At 43.2% G+C, this 17,285-nt stretch overlaps 1 protein-coding gene and 1 long non-coding RNA gene across 4 annotated transcripts; one reads left to right on the top strand and one right to left on the bottom strand.

Moving 5' to 3' along the window:
- Positions 1-26: 26 nt before the first annotated feature.
- ddx18.L (DEAD-box helicase 18 L homeolog) lies at positions 27-8,605 on the bottom strand. Of its 3 annotated transcripts, none has more exons than XM_018234243.2 (14): positions 8,418-8,604; positions 7,792-7,980; positions 6,991-7,119; positions 6,165-6,318; positions 5,762-5,862; positions 2,912-3,111; positions 2,571-2,685; positions 2,307-2,446; positions 1,764-1,925; positions 1,433-1,585; positions 1,209-1,322; positions 970-1,026; positions 610-787; positions 27-241 (listed from the first exon to the last, which is right to left on the bottom strand). In XM_018234243.2, exons 1-14 carry the CDS (start codon positions 8,509-8,511, stop codon positions 93-95), a joined length of 1,935 nt encoding a protein of 644 aa, XP_018089732.1. In that variant the 5' UTR covers positions 8,512-8,604; the 3' UTR covers positions 27-92.
- Positions 8,526-15,858, top strand: LOC121398301. The gene is made up of 2 exons (XR_005964230.1): positions 8,526-8,644; positions 13,654-15,858. It is a non-coding gene; the product is annotated as an uncharacterized LOC121398301 (long non-coding RNA).
- Positions 15,859-17,285: the final 1,427 nt, after the last annotated feature.

The raw sequence follows: 17,285 nt of genomic DNA, 5'->3' as shown, positions 1-17,285 counted from the left end.
TCAGCAAACAAACTCCATGGACAAGATTTTTCCCCAAAAATAATTTTAATTTGGGTGGCAAAGTTATAAATGTGTATTAGATGTCCTATCAATCAGCGTGTAAACTGCCGCCCATCCCCACGCCCCTTTTTGTTTATGTGTTTAAATATCTTGGCTTTATGCAGGTTGTTCGATTTCTGGTACCCAAATCCGCCGCCACCGCCTCGTTTCTGTAGCCTTTTGCCTCCACTGCTGTTCACATCTGAACAAAATGTTGTTAAGGGAAGAAACATTTGGGGGTTACAATATAAACAATGCTGTAACCTTCCACCTTCGTGTATGTAACATACGGGCCTTGTATCCTGTTAAACATCTACCCCAGAGCTGGGCTATAGTCCGATACTGAACCACAGTACTAATAAGTGACAAATAGGCTAATACTGTACAAGAAAACAGCAGAACATGACAGTTTAGCCACACAACTGATCATTAATAACCCCCACTATAATCTCAATCACTGTGACAGGCCCCTTCCATGCTTCCTGCCAATAGGAAAAAAAAATGACATTCACCTACACGCTACAAGAGGGCTCACTACAAAACAAATATGGCTGTTGCTGAAAAGGATACTCAGATCCACAAATGGCGGCACCTGAAAGCCAAATGAAAGTGCCACTTTTGGAAGGTTCAAGGTGTTGACATCGAAGATCTGTTTGTGGGAGTGGGAGTCGTAGGCTCGGATGTAGGCTTTGTACGCTTCTTGTGCAGACTTATGCAGATAATAATTTTTCTCTATCAGCTTCTCCACCTGAAACATAAAGCAGAGATATATCAGGAACCAACAGGGAACGGACCAGGCCAGTACATTCTCCAGGATCCACCTGCATTAAGTCACTTGATGATCTGGAACTGGCTCCCCTTTGTCAGCTGGTTACTACTTTTTATTGCCAAGGAATCAAACGGTATAAAGAGCAAGCAATCCACATTTACCTGAGTCTGTATATCAGAAATTTTACTCCAGGAGAACTCAAATTCACTCAATGGCACCTAAACAAGAAGGAACCCCATTAGATTACAGGGGTAAGGAACTTGAGGGAAGAGGGGGTCAATAGTGAGTACATAGAGTAAATTACTCTGAAAGAGAAAGATGGAGTCACGCAAAGAAAGATGGCTTGGGACACAGACACTACATAGCAAGCTAGCAAGCTGATACTTGCAGACTCTTATACCTTTGCTTGTTTCAGGTAACGCAGGAAGCCAAGCTCTTCTGGCCTCAGAATCAGCAAAGCATGGCCCCTTCCATCAATCCCTCGAGCCGTCCTGCCAACCCGATGGATATATTCCTGTACACAAAAAGCTGTGTCACTGCCTACATCACCCAACAGTATATAGACCTCCACATCTCCACATACTGCAGTCATTTGGCCACTGACACAGGGAACTGGGTTGTTACCTTAGGGTCATCTGGGGGGTCGTACTGCACAATCCAGTCAACTTCAGGAATGTCCAGCCCTCTAGCAGCCACGTCTGTGCACAGCAGAATCCCAGACTCCGCGTTACAGAACTGGAAGAACGTGGTGGTGCGTTTGGTCTGTTTCTGCTTCCCCTGTAAAGCACAAATGTATAATTGAGAGGAGCTGCTCCGTGTACCCAATCCCACGAGGCAACACTAATCTAACCTTGGGGCTGCCAGCCCTATAGAGAAAGATGCCTGCAGCCAATCCCACAATGCAACATCACCGTAAACTTCAGGAAGGGGAGGATCTTGAATTACTTTTACTTACATGAATGGCCATGACGGGGAGGTCAATATAGTTGAGAAGCTCATAATGATATTTAACTGACATGCAGGAGGAGAAGAAAACCATCATCTTCTTCTTCCGATTCTTTTTAAGGAATGTGAAGAGTAAGAGAAACCTTTTCTCAGATGGACAAACAACATATCCCTTAGGGAAAGACAGACAGTCATATAGTTAAGTTAGGTTGAAAAAAGACCAAAGTCCATCAAGTGCAAGCCCTCCCAATTCCCAGTGCACATATACACATACTTATACAGTCCTATAAACACACACATTCACTTAAATAGCCTTGGGTATTATGCTTGAGAGGACAGTTCATAACTGGACACTTGCAACTCAAAGGCATAGGAGAGTTCTTGAGCTCTGGCACAGGTGAAATACAATCACACCACAACTCTCCAGTTTGAAGCAATCTGCCCACCCAAAAGGCTTGCTCTAAATCTGTTCATAACACCCCTAATCCGACTGCAACCTGCAAAGACCCCTCTAGACAGGAGAGCCATTTCTCTTTGATGCCCCTCTCCATACCTGTTCCAAACCATCCACTGTGGCCGTCTCCTTATGATCATCGACTCCAACATAGAGAGGCTCCTTCTTCATAGAGATTCGAGCAAGATCTTCCACCTTCCGTGTCTGAGTGGCAGAGAAGAGCATAGTTTGCCTTCGCTCTGGGAAACAGAAGTGTTTGGGTTAAATACAAGGCAAGAAACAGAGGATGCAGTGACATTGGCAGTATGTATGTAGCAAGGGACCAGGGGGAGAGAATTAGCTCTTTCCCTGCTTGGCACTTACTGGGCAAAAGGTTTATGATCTGCTTCATCTCCTGCTCAAAGCCAACCTCCAGGATTCGATCTGCTTCATCAATTACCAGACACTGCAGGTTCTTGTACATGAAACCCGGCGTGTTCTGCACAGTCACACAACAAGATGGGAATTAATAATAGAACAAGCACCAAAAGGATGAACCAGCTTGCAGGATCCATATCTACTCAGACTCACATGAGACACAAGGACCAAACAAAGTCCATCCAGACTCACAATATTAAACACAAACTAGAGGCAATGGAAAACTCACAATCACCCAAACAGATATATTTTGCTATTGCAGTTACCAAACCTTTCAGTCTGTTTACCTGCATGTGGTCCAAGAGTCTCCCGGGTGTTGCCACTACAATATTCACCCCATTGGCAAGTTTCTGTGCTTCCGCTGAGCGGTTGCTACCTCCCATGATCAAGCCAAATGTGTGGACATGATGAGCCATCAGCTCCTTCAGGACCCCATATGTCTGCATGGCTAGCTCTCTAGTTGGGGATAAAATGAGGACTCCGGTACCTGTGGAGTAGGGGGAGGTAATAGAAGGTCAGAGAGAATATAACGATCAAGAAATACATTCTAAGCATGTTCCTGTAGGATGGAAAGAGTATCAGCATGTCACTTGTACCACAGACAGAGATGTGGGGTTGCTAAAACAGAAAAGCTAGCAGGTTTGTAAATATGCTGAATGACAACTTTTTATTCCAGCTCGTTCAAGAACCTACTAGGAATAACTCTCTTTTGGACCTTGTAATAACTAACAATAATGAACTCATCTCTAACATTTGTGTGGGTGAGCATTTAGGGAATAGTGATCATAACATGGTCTCCTTTGAGATTCTGTTGCAGAAGCAATTCTATAAGGGAGTAACTAAAACACTGAATTTCAGACGTGCAAACTTTGACAGTATAAGGGCATCTCTGCAACATATTAAGTGGGAAATGCTTTTCACAGGGTTAAACACAGGACAAAAATGGGAAGTCTTTAAAATGCTGCTTAATAAATAAACGTGTCAGTATATTCCACTTGTAAGCAAGGAACGTCGTTGCAAAGCAAAACCTTTTTGGTTCAATAGAAGCGTTGGTGTTGAGGTGGGTAAGAAAAGACGTGCTTTTAAGGCTTTCAAGTTAGCTGGTACAGCTGAAACATTTATAAAGGTACAAGGAGGCCAATAAATCATGCAAAGAAGCTATAAGGCAAGCTAAAATTGCTATAGAAAAGGATATTGCAGCAAGCAGTAAAAAAAATCCAAAATTATTTTTTAAATATGTTAATAGTAAAAAAATGAAGCAGGAAGGGGTGGGACCCTTACTATCAGAGGGGGGTCAGCTGGTTGATGAAAACAAAATAAAAGCGCAGATTCTGAACTCATATTTTTCATCTGTCTACACAAATGAAGAACCAGTAAGTGAAGGTTTCCTTCTTAACACTCCCAATTCTAGTAATACAACTAATGATGCATGGTTCACACATGAAGAAATTCAAGAGACTTGAACATGTTAAGATTAACAAAGGTCCAGGGCCAGATGGTATCCATCCCAGGGTAATTAGCGAGCTTAGCTCTGTGATTGCCAAACCTCTTTACTTAATTTTTCAGGATTCATTGAGATCTGGCATAGTGCCAAGAGACTGGCGAATTGCTAATGTGGTGCCTCTATTCAAAAAAGGATCCCGTTCTCAGCCTCAAAACTATAGGCCAGTTAGTCTGACGTCAGTGGTAGGAAAGCTTTTCGAAGGGTTAATAAAGGATAAGATACTGGACTTCATAGCAAATCATAATACTATGAGTTTGTGCCAGCATGGTTTTATGCGTAATAGATCTTGCCAGACTAACTTAATTTCTTTTTACGAGAATGTAAGTAGAGACCTCGATTCTGGGATGGCAGTGGATGTGATTTACTTAGACTTTGCTAAAGCATTTGATACAGTGCCACACAAAAGGTTACTGGTTAAATTAAGGAATGTTGGCCTGGAACATAGTATTTGTACCTGGATAGAGAACTGGCTAAAAGATAGACTACAAAGAGTGGTGGTAAATGGAACATTTTCTAATTGGACCAGTGTTGTTAGTGGAGTACCGCAGGGCTCTGTACTAGGTCCCTTGCTTTTCAACTTGTTTATTAATGACCTGGAGGTGGGCATTGAAAGTACTGTTTCTATTTTTGCAGATGATACTAAATTGTGCAGAACTATAGGTTCCATGCAGGATGCTGCCACTTTGCAAAGTGATTTGTCTAAACTGGAAAACTGGGCAGCAAACTGGAAAATGAGGTTCAATGTTGATAAATGCAAGGTTATGCACTTTGGCAAAAATAATATAAATGCAAGTTATAAACTAAATGGCAATGTGTTGGGAGTTTCCTTAAATGAAAAGGATCTAGGGGGTCTTTGTAGATAACACGTTGTCTAATTCTGGGCAGTGTCATTCTGTGGCTACTAAAGCAAATAAAGTTCTGTCTTGCATAAAAAAGGGCATTAACTCAAGGCATGAAAACATAATTATGCCTCTTTATAGGTCCCTGGTGAGGCCTCATCTGGAGTATGCAGTGCAGTTTTGGACTCCAGTCCTTAAGAGGGATATAAATGAGCTGGAGAGAGTGCAGAGACGTGGTTAGAGGGATGGAAGACTTAAATTATGAGGGTAGACTGTCGAGGTTGGGGTTGTTTTCTCTGGAAAAAAGGCGCTTGCGAGGGGACATGATTACACTTTACAAGTACATTAGAGGACATTATAGACAAATGGCAGGGGACCTTTTTACCCATAAAGAGGATCACCGTACCAGAGGCCACCCCTTTAGACTAGAAGAAAAGAACTTTCATTTGAAGCAACGTAGGGGGTTTTTCACAGTCAGGACAGTGAGGTTGTGGAATGCACTGCCGGGTGATGTTGTGATGGCTGATTCAGTTAATGCCTTTAAGAATGGCTTGGATGATTTTTTGGACAGACATAATATCAAAGGCTATTGTGATACTAAACTCTATAGTTAGTATAGGTATGGGTATATAGAATTTTAATTAAAAGTAGGGAGGGGTGTGTGTATGGATGCTGGGTTTTCATTTGGAGGGGTTGAACTTGATGGACTTTGTCTTTTTTCAACCCAATTTAACTATGTAACTATGAAAACGCTGTAATAGCACCAAACTGTCTACAGTAATATCAGATCTTACCATTTCGAGGCATGAACTTCAGCTTGTATATCAGTTCAATGGCTGGAATAAGGAAAGCCAAAGTCTTCCCACTGCCAGTACGGGCAGCAGCCAGAACATCCCTTAAGAGAACATCAAACAGAAATCATTGGAAAACAGTAAATGTACCCTGGACAAAAATTATATGCACTGGGCATAACAATGATTAACAAGAGACAGAAGTGCAGATGTGTGGGGGATAACAAGGGACAGCAATGCAGACTAAAAGGGACAGTGACGCAAAAGTGCAGGGGACAAGGCACAGTGCCACAGATGTGCGGTAAGTAACAATAGGACCAACAACAGGGGGACGGTACAAGAGCATACACAGTTGAAGTACAGGTCCACACTAATCCATAATGCAAAATAAGTTCCCCTTTCTTACCGGCCCTCTAGAAGGGGTCTGATGGCTTTGTGCTGAATCTCAGTCATGTGTGTAAAGCCCATTTCAGTGATGGCTTTGAGTGTGTTCTCATTGACAGAATCGGCCAGAGAAGAGAAGGCTGTGTCCTCAAATGCCCCTGAGCAGAAAACAGAGACTGGACTAATTCTAAGGACAGCATACAGACAAATACAAGAAGTCCTCTGTACTCAACCCATTAACAATATATTTAAGACTAAAGACAGCATAAGAGACTGGACTTATACTAAGGACAACACAACAACCAACATGTGCACTAACCCAAAAATATAAAACCTTACTGCTTTGACTAAACCTTCAGCATGGGCAGATATGAGCCCTGTGCCATCAGCTGTGCCACTTGCTACTGCCTGCGTGTTTGATAAATCTGCCTGAATTATACCTTCCTCCTGTCACACAGGGCAAAAATCAGCTTTTGCTTGTAGCACAGGAGAGGCATCTGCAGTTTCCCAGTTCAGTCTAAAAGAAAAGAACCAGTTTAGGGACACCTTATACCTTCCCACCCCTGAAAGAAGGGGCATTTCTCTGTATAAACAGTGTATAATGTATTATGTCCTCCATCATATGGCACTGCCCTACCAGACTTACTCTTTAACAGAGCTGGAGAACATGTTCGCACTTTATAAAGTGTCCCCCACCATAGTTCTTTCATAGAGTCTACATATGCTGCCATTACACATACCAAAACAGCTTTTCTGCACACTCCCTCATTCTTTCCAAAGTTACAGGCAATTTCCTCTACAAACTCCTTTTTCTTCCCCATGGTTCAAGAATTTCCATTCAAGCCTACCTGTAAGACCCATGGGCAAAGTCGGGCCATTTTCTTCTTCATCCTCTTTCTTTTCTACATGGTTCTCACATTTGGACTCTTGATCAGAAGCTTCAGGAGCCTCTTCCTCTTGCTTTGCTTTCTTTGCATCTAACAGAGACAATACAGAGAGAGGTAGTACAGGAAGAATCTGACACCCTGCAGGGATCTCTGACCCTTCTAACCTTTATGCTAATGCAGTGGTTCACCCCAAACTCATTGTAGTCCTGTGACTATTCCAGCCATTCTGGACTCTCTTTGCACATTTCTTTGGCAGCTGCACAGACAGACTAGGTTTACAGAAACAATACTGAACTCTAATAAGTATACAGTGTGCTGGCCCTGTATGATACATAAACATTTGTTCCATGAAAGGATTGAAACACAGCAGTGCCAATGACCATTTCACTGTGCAATACAGCCACAGCAATATATCATACATGTAACTAGTGGAAAACTCTCACCCCTACTAAAACTATTGCTAGATTTGGGGCAGTTATGGCAGGCAGTAGAGTTCCTTCTTTGAGTGTGTACGTGTTACCTGCATACAGATATATTTAGTATAAAAGTGTACCTGAATGAGCTGAAAGCGCTTAGAATAATGCATAGCAATTTGTTGTACCACTAGCACATGCAATTGTTGTCAAGTAATTTCATTGCAATGCCACAAACACACAAGCTTTGGCACCCCAGATCTTTCCTTATGTTTTGCTCAGCGAGTCTAACCAATCCCTTCTTGTGCTTCTGTGACAACCACCGGTGCCCAATTATATGAACTCCTACCTGCACCCTCAGCCTTGGCTACATTCTTCCTCTTCTTTTTCTTCTTGGCAGGGGGAGTCTGTGGGGTCTCCTCAACATCAGGGGCTAAGGGCTGCTGCATTTCCTCTGTCTTATCAGCCTCATTGCCTGCTTCTTGCTCTTCTGCAATTCCCTCCGCTTCCTCCTCACTTTTACTGGTCAATAATATAGCTGCAAAACAAATGGGAGAAGGTGACAGTGCCATTAACACAAGCGATAAATAGGAAGAAGCAGCACTTCTCATGTGAAATAAATGTTATGTACATTAGTGTGGGTGTGTTATTGTGTGTGTTATTGTGAGCAGACTCATCATACACATTTAGGCGTTATCACAGTGCCATGTGGGGGTGATTTGTCCATCACTGCCATCCTACAGAAAACCCCTCTCTGGAGTCGCCCCCCCGAATACTACTGACTGTAAAAGCCCTATGTGATGCTCATTAAGAAGTGACAGGCAGATCACGGCACAATAACGCCATCATACTTTGGTCTTACCCACCATCCCTTGCCTTTTTCTCATCACATTCGCTCCAACCGCGCACTCAAAGTCATATCAGCTTCCCCTCTCGGACAACTCGGTGCACAAGATCACTCCCCGGGACTCTTACCTTCCTTTTCCCGTCGCTCTCGGTTGCGGTTCCGGATCTTTTCGTTCTTTTTCTGAATTTTCCGCCGCAGCAGCTTCATCTGTAGATCCGCCATCTTGGGCACACGTGGGACAGACAGGAAATGTCCGGAAGCCTCCTACAGGCTGAGGAAGCCACGGCGATGCCGGATTGACTGACTGTGACGTCACTAGGGAGACCGGAGGCGGGGCTGGTGACATTTGAAGCAGGTCTACAAGCTCCTTTGTTTTTATCCTTTTACTTCCGCATTGGGAGTCTGTGCCTGTGGGGCACATTTTGGACACGGTAGTGCTTCCACCCAGTGGTCTATATATCCCACTCATGACTCTATCTATACCCGTGTCTATATGTGCCCGCTAAGAGTGCCCCGTTTCAGTAGTCACACTGCTGCTTATCTAGTGACGGCACTAGGGCACATTGTAAGAGGTATAGGGAATTAAAAGAGGGATACGGGTATTAGGGTTCTTTCAGGTTGTTAGAGTATTTGGGCTCTGGACACTTATGGCTTTCACAGACGCTACCAGTAATGTTGTTGGGGGAGGGATTGGCCTTTGGGAGATGCTCTTGACCCAATTCAGAAAAGGGGGTGACTAAGATTGGCCACTTTAAATTGGATGAGCAAACTTGCAGCTGGTCCCCCCTGTGGTGGTCCCTTGGTGCTAGGGTTGCCACCTTTTCTGGAAAAAAATACCAGCCTTCCTATATATTTATCTCTTTTCCCTATTAATAACATTGGGATCAATCATCATTTTTACTGGCCAGGCTGGTAAAATACCGGAAAGGTGGCAACCCTACTTAGTGCATCTCTGTACACCCCTTCCTCATGCACACTCAGCCTGGATTTGTGGGAAGGCCTGGGCCTAGGACTGGAAAATTGTAGGACCCTGCCATATCTGGTCCCTAACTGCTGCACATATTGGGGGTGTGTTAGGTTTTGACAGTTCTTTAAATCTCCCATGCACAAAGCCCCAGAGCTGGTGGAGTAGAAAGTGTGCATGCACTCGAGTGGGGGGATGGAGGAGAGTCGTCCAAAAAGTCGTCCAAAGTTGCCTCTGAAAAAAACTATGGGCAACTTTGTGATATGTTGGTTTTTACGTCGGCAACTGCCCTAGGGGTGCAGCAATATGAGGTCATTAAGTGTGCGGGTGGCTATTGTGCTCCTTCAGGGCAAGTCAACCCCAAAATAAAAATTTGCCAAATAAAAGAAAACATAGTCATATGAAAAAGTTTGGGAGCCCCTCTTAGCCTGCATAATAGGGATGGAATTTGGGATTCGGCCAGGTTTTGGCCTTTTTCAGCAGGATTCGGATTCGACCGAATCCTTTTGCCCAGCCGAACTGAATCCTAATTTGCATATGCAAATTAGGGGCGGGAGGGAAAACGCATGACTTTTTGTCACAAAACAAGGAAGTAAAAAATGTTTTCACCTTCCCACCCCTAATTTACATATGCAAATTATGATTCAGTTCTTTCATGAAGGATTTGGGAGTTCGGCTGAATCCAAAATAGTGGATTCGGTGCATCCCTACTGCATAATAATTGACTTCACTTTCAACAAAAAAGATAATAATGGTATGTCTTTTATTTCCCAGGAACATCTTAGTACTGGGGTGTTTAATGAACAAAGATTTTTAGTACAGCACTTTTTTGTTGTATGAAATTAATTCAAATGTGAAAAACTGGCTGTGCAGTAATTTTGCTAATTTGAATGAATGTAACTGCTCAATACTGATTACTGGCAACACCAAATTGGTTGGATTAGCTTGTTAAACCTTGAACTTCATAGGCAGTTATGTCCAATCATGAGAAAATGTATTTAAGGTGGCCAATTGCAAGTTGTGCCTCTGTATGACTCTCCTCTGAAGAGTGACAGAATGGGATCCTCAAAGCAACTCTCAAAATATCTAAAAACAAAGATTGTTCAGTATAATGGTTTAGGGGAAGGCTACAAAAAGCTATCTCAGAGGTTTAAACTGTCAGTTTCAACTGTAAGGAATGTAATCAGGAAATGGAAGGCCACAGGCACAGCTGCTGTAAAACACAGGTCTGGCAGGCCAAGAAAAATACAGGAGCAGCATATGCGGAGGATTGTGAGAATGGTTAACAACCCAAAGATCACCTCCAAAGACCTGCAAGAACATCTTGCTGCAGATGGTGTATCTGTACATCATTCTACAATTCAGTGCAATTTGCACAAAGAACATCTGTATGGCAGGGTGATGAGAAAGAAGCCCTTTGTGCACTCACGCCACAGTCGCTTGTTGTATGCAAAAGCTCATTTAGACAAGCCGCAATTATTTTGGAACAAAGTACTTTGGATTGATGAGACAAAAATTTAGTTATTTGGTCATAACAAAAAGCGCTTTGCATGTTGGAAGAAGAACACCGCATTCCAAGAAAAACACCTGCTACCTACTGTCAAATTTGGTGGAGGTTCCATCATGCTGTGGGGCTGTGTGGCTAGTTCAGGGACTGGGGCCCTTGTTAAAGTCGAGGGTCGGATGAATTCAACCCAATATCAACAAATTCTTCAGGATAATGTCCAGGCATCAGTCACAAAGTTAAAGTTACGCAGGGCTTGGATATTCCAACAAGACAAATACCCTAAACACACTTCGAAATCTACAAAGGTATTTATGCAGAGGGAGAAGTACAATATTCTGGAATGGCTGTCACAGTTCCCGATTTGAATATCATCGAAAATCTATGGGATGATTTGAAGCAGGCTGTCCATTCTCGACAGCCATCAAATTTAACTGAACTGGAGAGATTTTGTATGGACGAATGGTCAAAAATACCACCATTCAGAATCCAGACACTCATCAAAGGCTATAGGAGGAGTCTAGAGGCTGTTACATTTGCAAAAGGAGGCTCACCTATGTATTGATGTAATATCTCTATTGGGGTGCCCACATTTATGCACCTGTCTAATTTTGTTACAATGCATTATTTTCTGTTAACCCAATAAACTTTGTCACTGCTGAAATACTACTGTTTCCATAAGGCATGTTATATATTAAAAGGAATTTGCTATTTTTGAAGCTCAGCCAATTATAAACAAAACTCCAAAGAATTAAGAGGGGTTCCCAAACTTTTTAATATGACTGTACATACATACAAATAACTTAAAAAACATAGAAAATATGTAATGAATGTATACTGCAAAGTTGCTTAGAATTTGTTTTCTGTTTTAGGCAAACAAGTATGTAATGAATGTATACTGCAAAGTTGCTTAGAATTAAGTTTTCTCTTTTTAGGCAAACAAATATGTTTTGGGTTGACATTCCCTTTAACCCTGCAATATCCCTAAAGTGGGTATGAGAGCTATAGGCTGGAATGGATCAGAGTCAGCACTGTATTGTCAGGTGTCTGGGGTCCATAACCGCTTAGTGACTTTACCGTTAAAGGGAATGAAAATTGATCATAAAATTAACCTGCTCCAGTTTCTTACTAGTAACTGTGACCTGACCCAATCCAGCAGAATTAATTTTGCCCCAGAGTGACCAATTGCAACTAATATTAGAAAAAAATAGCACCCTCTGCCACACAAGGACACTGTTCATAGCAACCAAAAGAAAGGCAGAGAATGAAACACCCAGGTTAAGTGAACTGCTTCCATCTGCAACTTAAGCCAATAAACAGTTTAACTTACTATTTAAATCCACAAACACATTTCAGAGAAGCAGTAAGTTTTAGGGGGCCTGACAGCAGTTTGATTGCTTTGTCATTTCCTTTCTGTGGTCCAGACCTTATATGTACTTAGCAGCTTTGTGCTGGTGATTAGAAAATAATCATTAGTTCCTGTTAGGGTACAACTACACGGACGATTTCCCCGCGATTGTGCCGGATCCGACACGCTGCCCAAAACGCAATGCGACGGAAAACAAGGTAAGCAACAGCAGCGTTTTGGCGCAGCACGTCGGATCCGACACAATCACGGGGAAATCGTCCGTGTAGTTGTACCCTTATTGTGCCTGTATTCAAGGTTGCACTAGGCGGAATGTGCAGCAGGTGGTAGTATTTCTCCATGCAGCAGGTTGCAGCTAACCCATTCTAGCTACAATCAATTCAGCAGTTCCTGGTAGCTGTGCATTTCTATTCTATTATTTAGTGAAATCTCTATTTATAAACCCTTCCAGATAGAGAGATAGGGGGAAGAGAAGGCAGCGGTCTCAGTGCCTGGGATACAAAGGCATTTGCAGTGCATTCCGGGAAGTGTGCTGCCATGCTCCTTGTCTCAAGGTTACGCATAGAAGAGGAAGCTACACTCTTTTATTTTTATTTTTATCTTGCACATCTCAATCCCCCAGAACATTTAGTCACTGTCAGTCCTGCCTTTCGCTGGTGATGCACTGTGTGCTGTAAGGCAAATACTTCCTTGTGTATTGCCAGCTGCTTTATTTAATAGGCTAATAAGAATCTTTTATTCTGCAGCTTTTTTTGTTCTGTAAAGATAGCTAGATTCTCAGCCATAAAGCAGGGCAGGACTACTGTGTACAATGGATATAAGATAGGATCTGCGATACTGTGACAGAATGTTCTGTTCTGTTAGAATCTCAGCCATAAAGCAGGGCAGGACTGCTGCTTACAATGGGTATCAGATAGAATCTGTGCCACTGTGACAGAATGCTCTGTTATACAGATAGCTAGAATCTCAGCCATAAAGCAGAACAGGACTGCTGCTTACAATGGGGATCAGATAGGATTTGTGCCACTGTGACAGAATACTCAACAGTAGAATTGCTGTTTTGCAAGTAAAAATAAGGAGACATAGATGGGTAAGAGGAGACACACACCCTGCCCCCAGCAGATATGTAGCATGGCTATTCCCATTACATGACATTGCATGTTGGTGTTGATATGTTAACAGAGAAGAAGTGGCTGCTGGGTAGGTAGATTTGTACAGCTGTTTGTGATTCTGCTGGACTACTTTATGGGAAGATGAAGTACTTGCCATTTATTACCCCCAATTATACATTACATTGGGTGTTATTAATAACTACTAATAACTACCAACACAGGATCAGTTTGATTCCATCTCCCATCTCATTGCACTGTTATTGCCCTTGGTCACAAAACGACCTTCTGGGAACAATTGGGTACCAGCAGATTATAGGAGTGGGGCATTATGGGAGAAGCAGCGGGTGAGAGGGGGTCAGTAATAACATAATGATTTCTGTTCAATCGAAAATTACTTTCTCTCTTCCTTTTGTGCCAGGAATGAGGATTGGCCAGTAAATTGGAGCCGGCAGGGAGACGCGGAGGAAACAATGGACTCCCTGATGGATGCAGCACAGAAATGTAATTGTGCCAGATGCCTTGCGTTTGTGCTTTTACCTCCGGCTGCGACTCAAGAGATAAAGAGGTTTATAAAGAAGAGGGGAGCCAATCAATATTCTTCTGAGGTATCACTTTGCGCTCGCTGTTCCTTCAGTGCTGCCTCTTCTCTCCATGTGCACAGAATACACTACTGACATTCCAATCAACCCATGGCAGTACAGCACTGGAGCAGGCAGTTACTGGAAAGGGTCAGTGCTGGAATTCAGATCTGCTGGGACCAAGATCAAGTTTGTGAGCTTGGGGGCATTCTTGTGTATTGTACCTTTGGGCTCTTACACCCAGGCATATTTTATGTGTTTATAAGCCCATGTTGAGTGTTTAAGAATGCCTTTATCCATGTTTATGTGTTTTGTACACACACCTAAGTGAGTTTCTGTCAGTGTCAAAGGCAAACCCCTATTCCAATTGTCTTCTAAACGCCTGTCAAGTGCAAGAAAATGCATCATGTAGCATCTAAAAAAGTGCAATGAAATGCAAATGCCATAAAGTACAACTCTGAATGCTCATGAGTATAAATAATCAGAATACAATGGAATCAGTTAACTGATGAATTTAGGTGCATTTAACCATGCTCTTCAGTTGCATGTCAAATGCATTAAAAAAGGCCCATGTGTAAGAGGCTTTATAAGCACAGCGCTGCTACTAATAATTACTGCTCTATTCAACACACTATCTTCATTTACCAGTGTCCAGGCTTTTGCCGGACTCAGCAGAGAGCAGATCTTTCAGTGTATGGTCAACAGGCCTGGATTGGGATTCAAAATTGGCCCTGGATTTTTAAGTACATAGAGGCCCAAACAGCTCCCCACCAGCCTTCTAAATAGTGACTGTCTATGGCATCTTACAGCAGCCCCTCTGGCATTTGCCACAAACCACAGATTGCCAGTCTGGGCCTGATGGTCAATTTAAATTAATCTCCGAGGTGTAATCTATACTGTTCCTGCTGAATTGTGCTTAGTACAGAGGAATACTTATGCTGCCTTATAGTGGGTTTACCTGCGGGTGGGGCGGGTTCAGGCCGACTCCTGCTTCTTTGGGTCGAGGGCAGGTCCGGGTCGAGCTCTTTTCCTGCTCTCCCTGCCCGCGACCTAGCACTTCTGGCTTCCAGTGACAGATTTTATAGACTTGCCCACCTCTTTTGTGACATCACTGCGAGGCAGGTCTATAAATAGAGGGGCAGCAGCGGGCCAGGGCCGGGTGCGGATTGGGAGGGGGCAGGTTAGGGTCGGTGCGGGTCGAGAAATTTTCGACCTGCACATCACTACTGCCTTAGTTTCATGGAGTCTCTCTGTACAGGCTATGTGCAAACTTACAGGACTGGTCCTGCTGAATTGTGCTTAGTACAAGAAAATCTGTGGGAATTCAGACAATTAAGTAGAATGGTCAATGTATTGCACCGAGCCCCCATACTGGTGCCAGACTCTTCTTTGGCAACCATTGCTTGGATAATGGGCTCCACTTTGCTCCTCTTTAGATATTTTGCCCCATGAGCTTTTTGCTGTTTTATAAACATGTTGTAACATAAAGGAGCATTCTGGTCCTTTCCGGCTACATTTGATTGAAGTCGGCTATTATCTCAATGCAGATTTTCAATGTTGGAAACAAGTGTATTTTTGCTGAACCTGTTGGCTGCTGGGGCCCGCAGCTGGATCCGGCACTGGTTCTTGTGCAATTTGTTATTTTGCCACTCTGCCCCAGAAGCCATTACACATCAGCATGATGGAAAGTAACAGGGAACAGCATATCCTCGGAGGGAAACATCTTTATAAACGCAGTGCTGGGCCCCTGAGAGGTAGAATTGCTCTCACATGGAATCATTTTTATTCAGATTCATTTCACAAACGAGGAAATAATAAGAAAAATTAACCACTAAATGAATTTACCCCAGAAATGTACAGTCACCCTGAATCCAGCGTGAAGGAGAGAACTTTAATGTATTTAATAGCCAATCATACCTCTCCCCATTGCTCATTAGTGGCTATGTAATAATGAAGCCTGAGCTCTGCCAGAGAAAGGCACTGTTTGTCATGTGGAAGACATCCCTTTGTGACTAATAAAAATAAGACATCTTTTTGATATTTAATCCAAAGTGCATCAGTATATTCATTCATTTTGAATTGGATTCATTTGGAAAATGTTGTGGACATTACCTATTTGACTTGCGCCTGGTGAGTTACTATCTGTTTATTAGGGTTTGTAGTATAATTAAACTATTAGCTTCCCCCCTGACTAAACAGTAGAGCAGGAAGCAGAGCCCAGGAACAGAGGAGGCTGTTAGTATTCATTATGCAGTGTTCACCTTTACTTTCCAGGTAGGCATAGTGAATTTAGCTGTTGTTAAGTTTTCCACAGCTACTCAAAGTTTGCCCTCAGTGCGGCTATAAATCCCCAGATCTGTGCTAGTTTCATTGCCTGTTGTAGGTCAAGCTCTTTTGTTCCTCAGTTCTGATTCTTATCCCTTGTTCCTGTCCCTTGTGCTATCTAGTTCTGACTCCGGCCTGATATATGACCTAGAGTTTGTCTCGCGTTTCTGTGGTTGTTTTTTTGTACTGACCTGGCCTGCTTGACTACGCTTATTCAGTCTCTACTGGCTCCTTCCTTGCAGTAATGGTTGGCTCCCTTACTTGCTGGATCTCGTGAGGTAAGACCTGAAAGCACCTGAGTAGCTGAGGACTAGACCCTGAGGCCAAAGGTGCTGTTATAGGCAGAAGAGCACACCTAGACCAGAATCCGTCACTCTGCCTGGGGTTTGGGTTCTCCATACACAACAACTAGCATATAAATACATACAGGGCCACTCCGGGCATGAGGCAAGGTGAGAATCTTGCCTCAGGCGGCACGGAGCGGCCAGTTACCAGGGGCGGCAAAAAGCTTTTTTGCAGCGAGTGCAATCGATGTTTCCCCTCCTCGACCTGCTCCGACCTTACAAGTTATAAGCACGGAGCGCACGGGGGGGGGGCCTGAATACATATTGTCACTGCTTAGGCTGGATATGTATCTGCACTATCCATGAGAAATAATCAGATAGTATATCGGGAAGTATATTTGCCCCATCCATTGGGTCACAGAGACATAATGGGGTATTTGCACATAATCAGGATACAGTCGTTTATAGGATTGGGATGTACAGAGAGTATTGTGCCCCTTTTGGCTGACAAAAGGAGGATAAATAAGCCATCAAGTGCTGCTGCCTCAGTACACTCAGTCTGTAGAGCCATGTGAGCTGGTTGCTAATCAAACCCAAGGTTCTTTACAAGCAAACAAACATCTCCAGAACAAACAGTCACTGTCTGTAGACTCTGTGGATCAGATAATTGACTGGCCCCTAATCCACTCTCTTTCAGCCTATCCCTCATGCGCTTGGGGGGGAAAGACATATTACCCAGCGCCCCTCCTGCCTCTGAATATACACAGCTCGGGGAGTATTTATAATGCAAAGTCGTTCGGCAGATGGGAACAGGTGCACAACAGAGCGATTAATGAACTGACACATTCCTCTACAAACAGCCT

The sequence above is a fragment of the Xenopus laevis genome, chromosome 9_10L (genome assembly GCF_017654675.1).
Source record: "Xenopus laevis strain J_2021 chromosome 9_10L, Xenopus_laevis_v10.1, whole genome shotgun sequence".
NCBI lineage: Eukaryota > Metazoa > Chordata > Amphibia > Anura > Pipidae > Xenopus > Xenopus laevis.
Note: the sequence above shows the minus strand (reverse complement) of the source record. Positions and strands in the feature narration are given on the sequence as shown.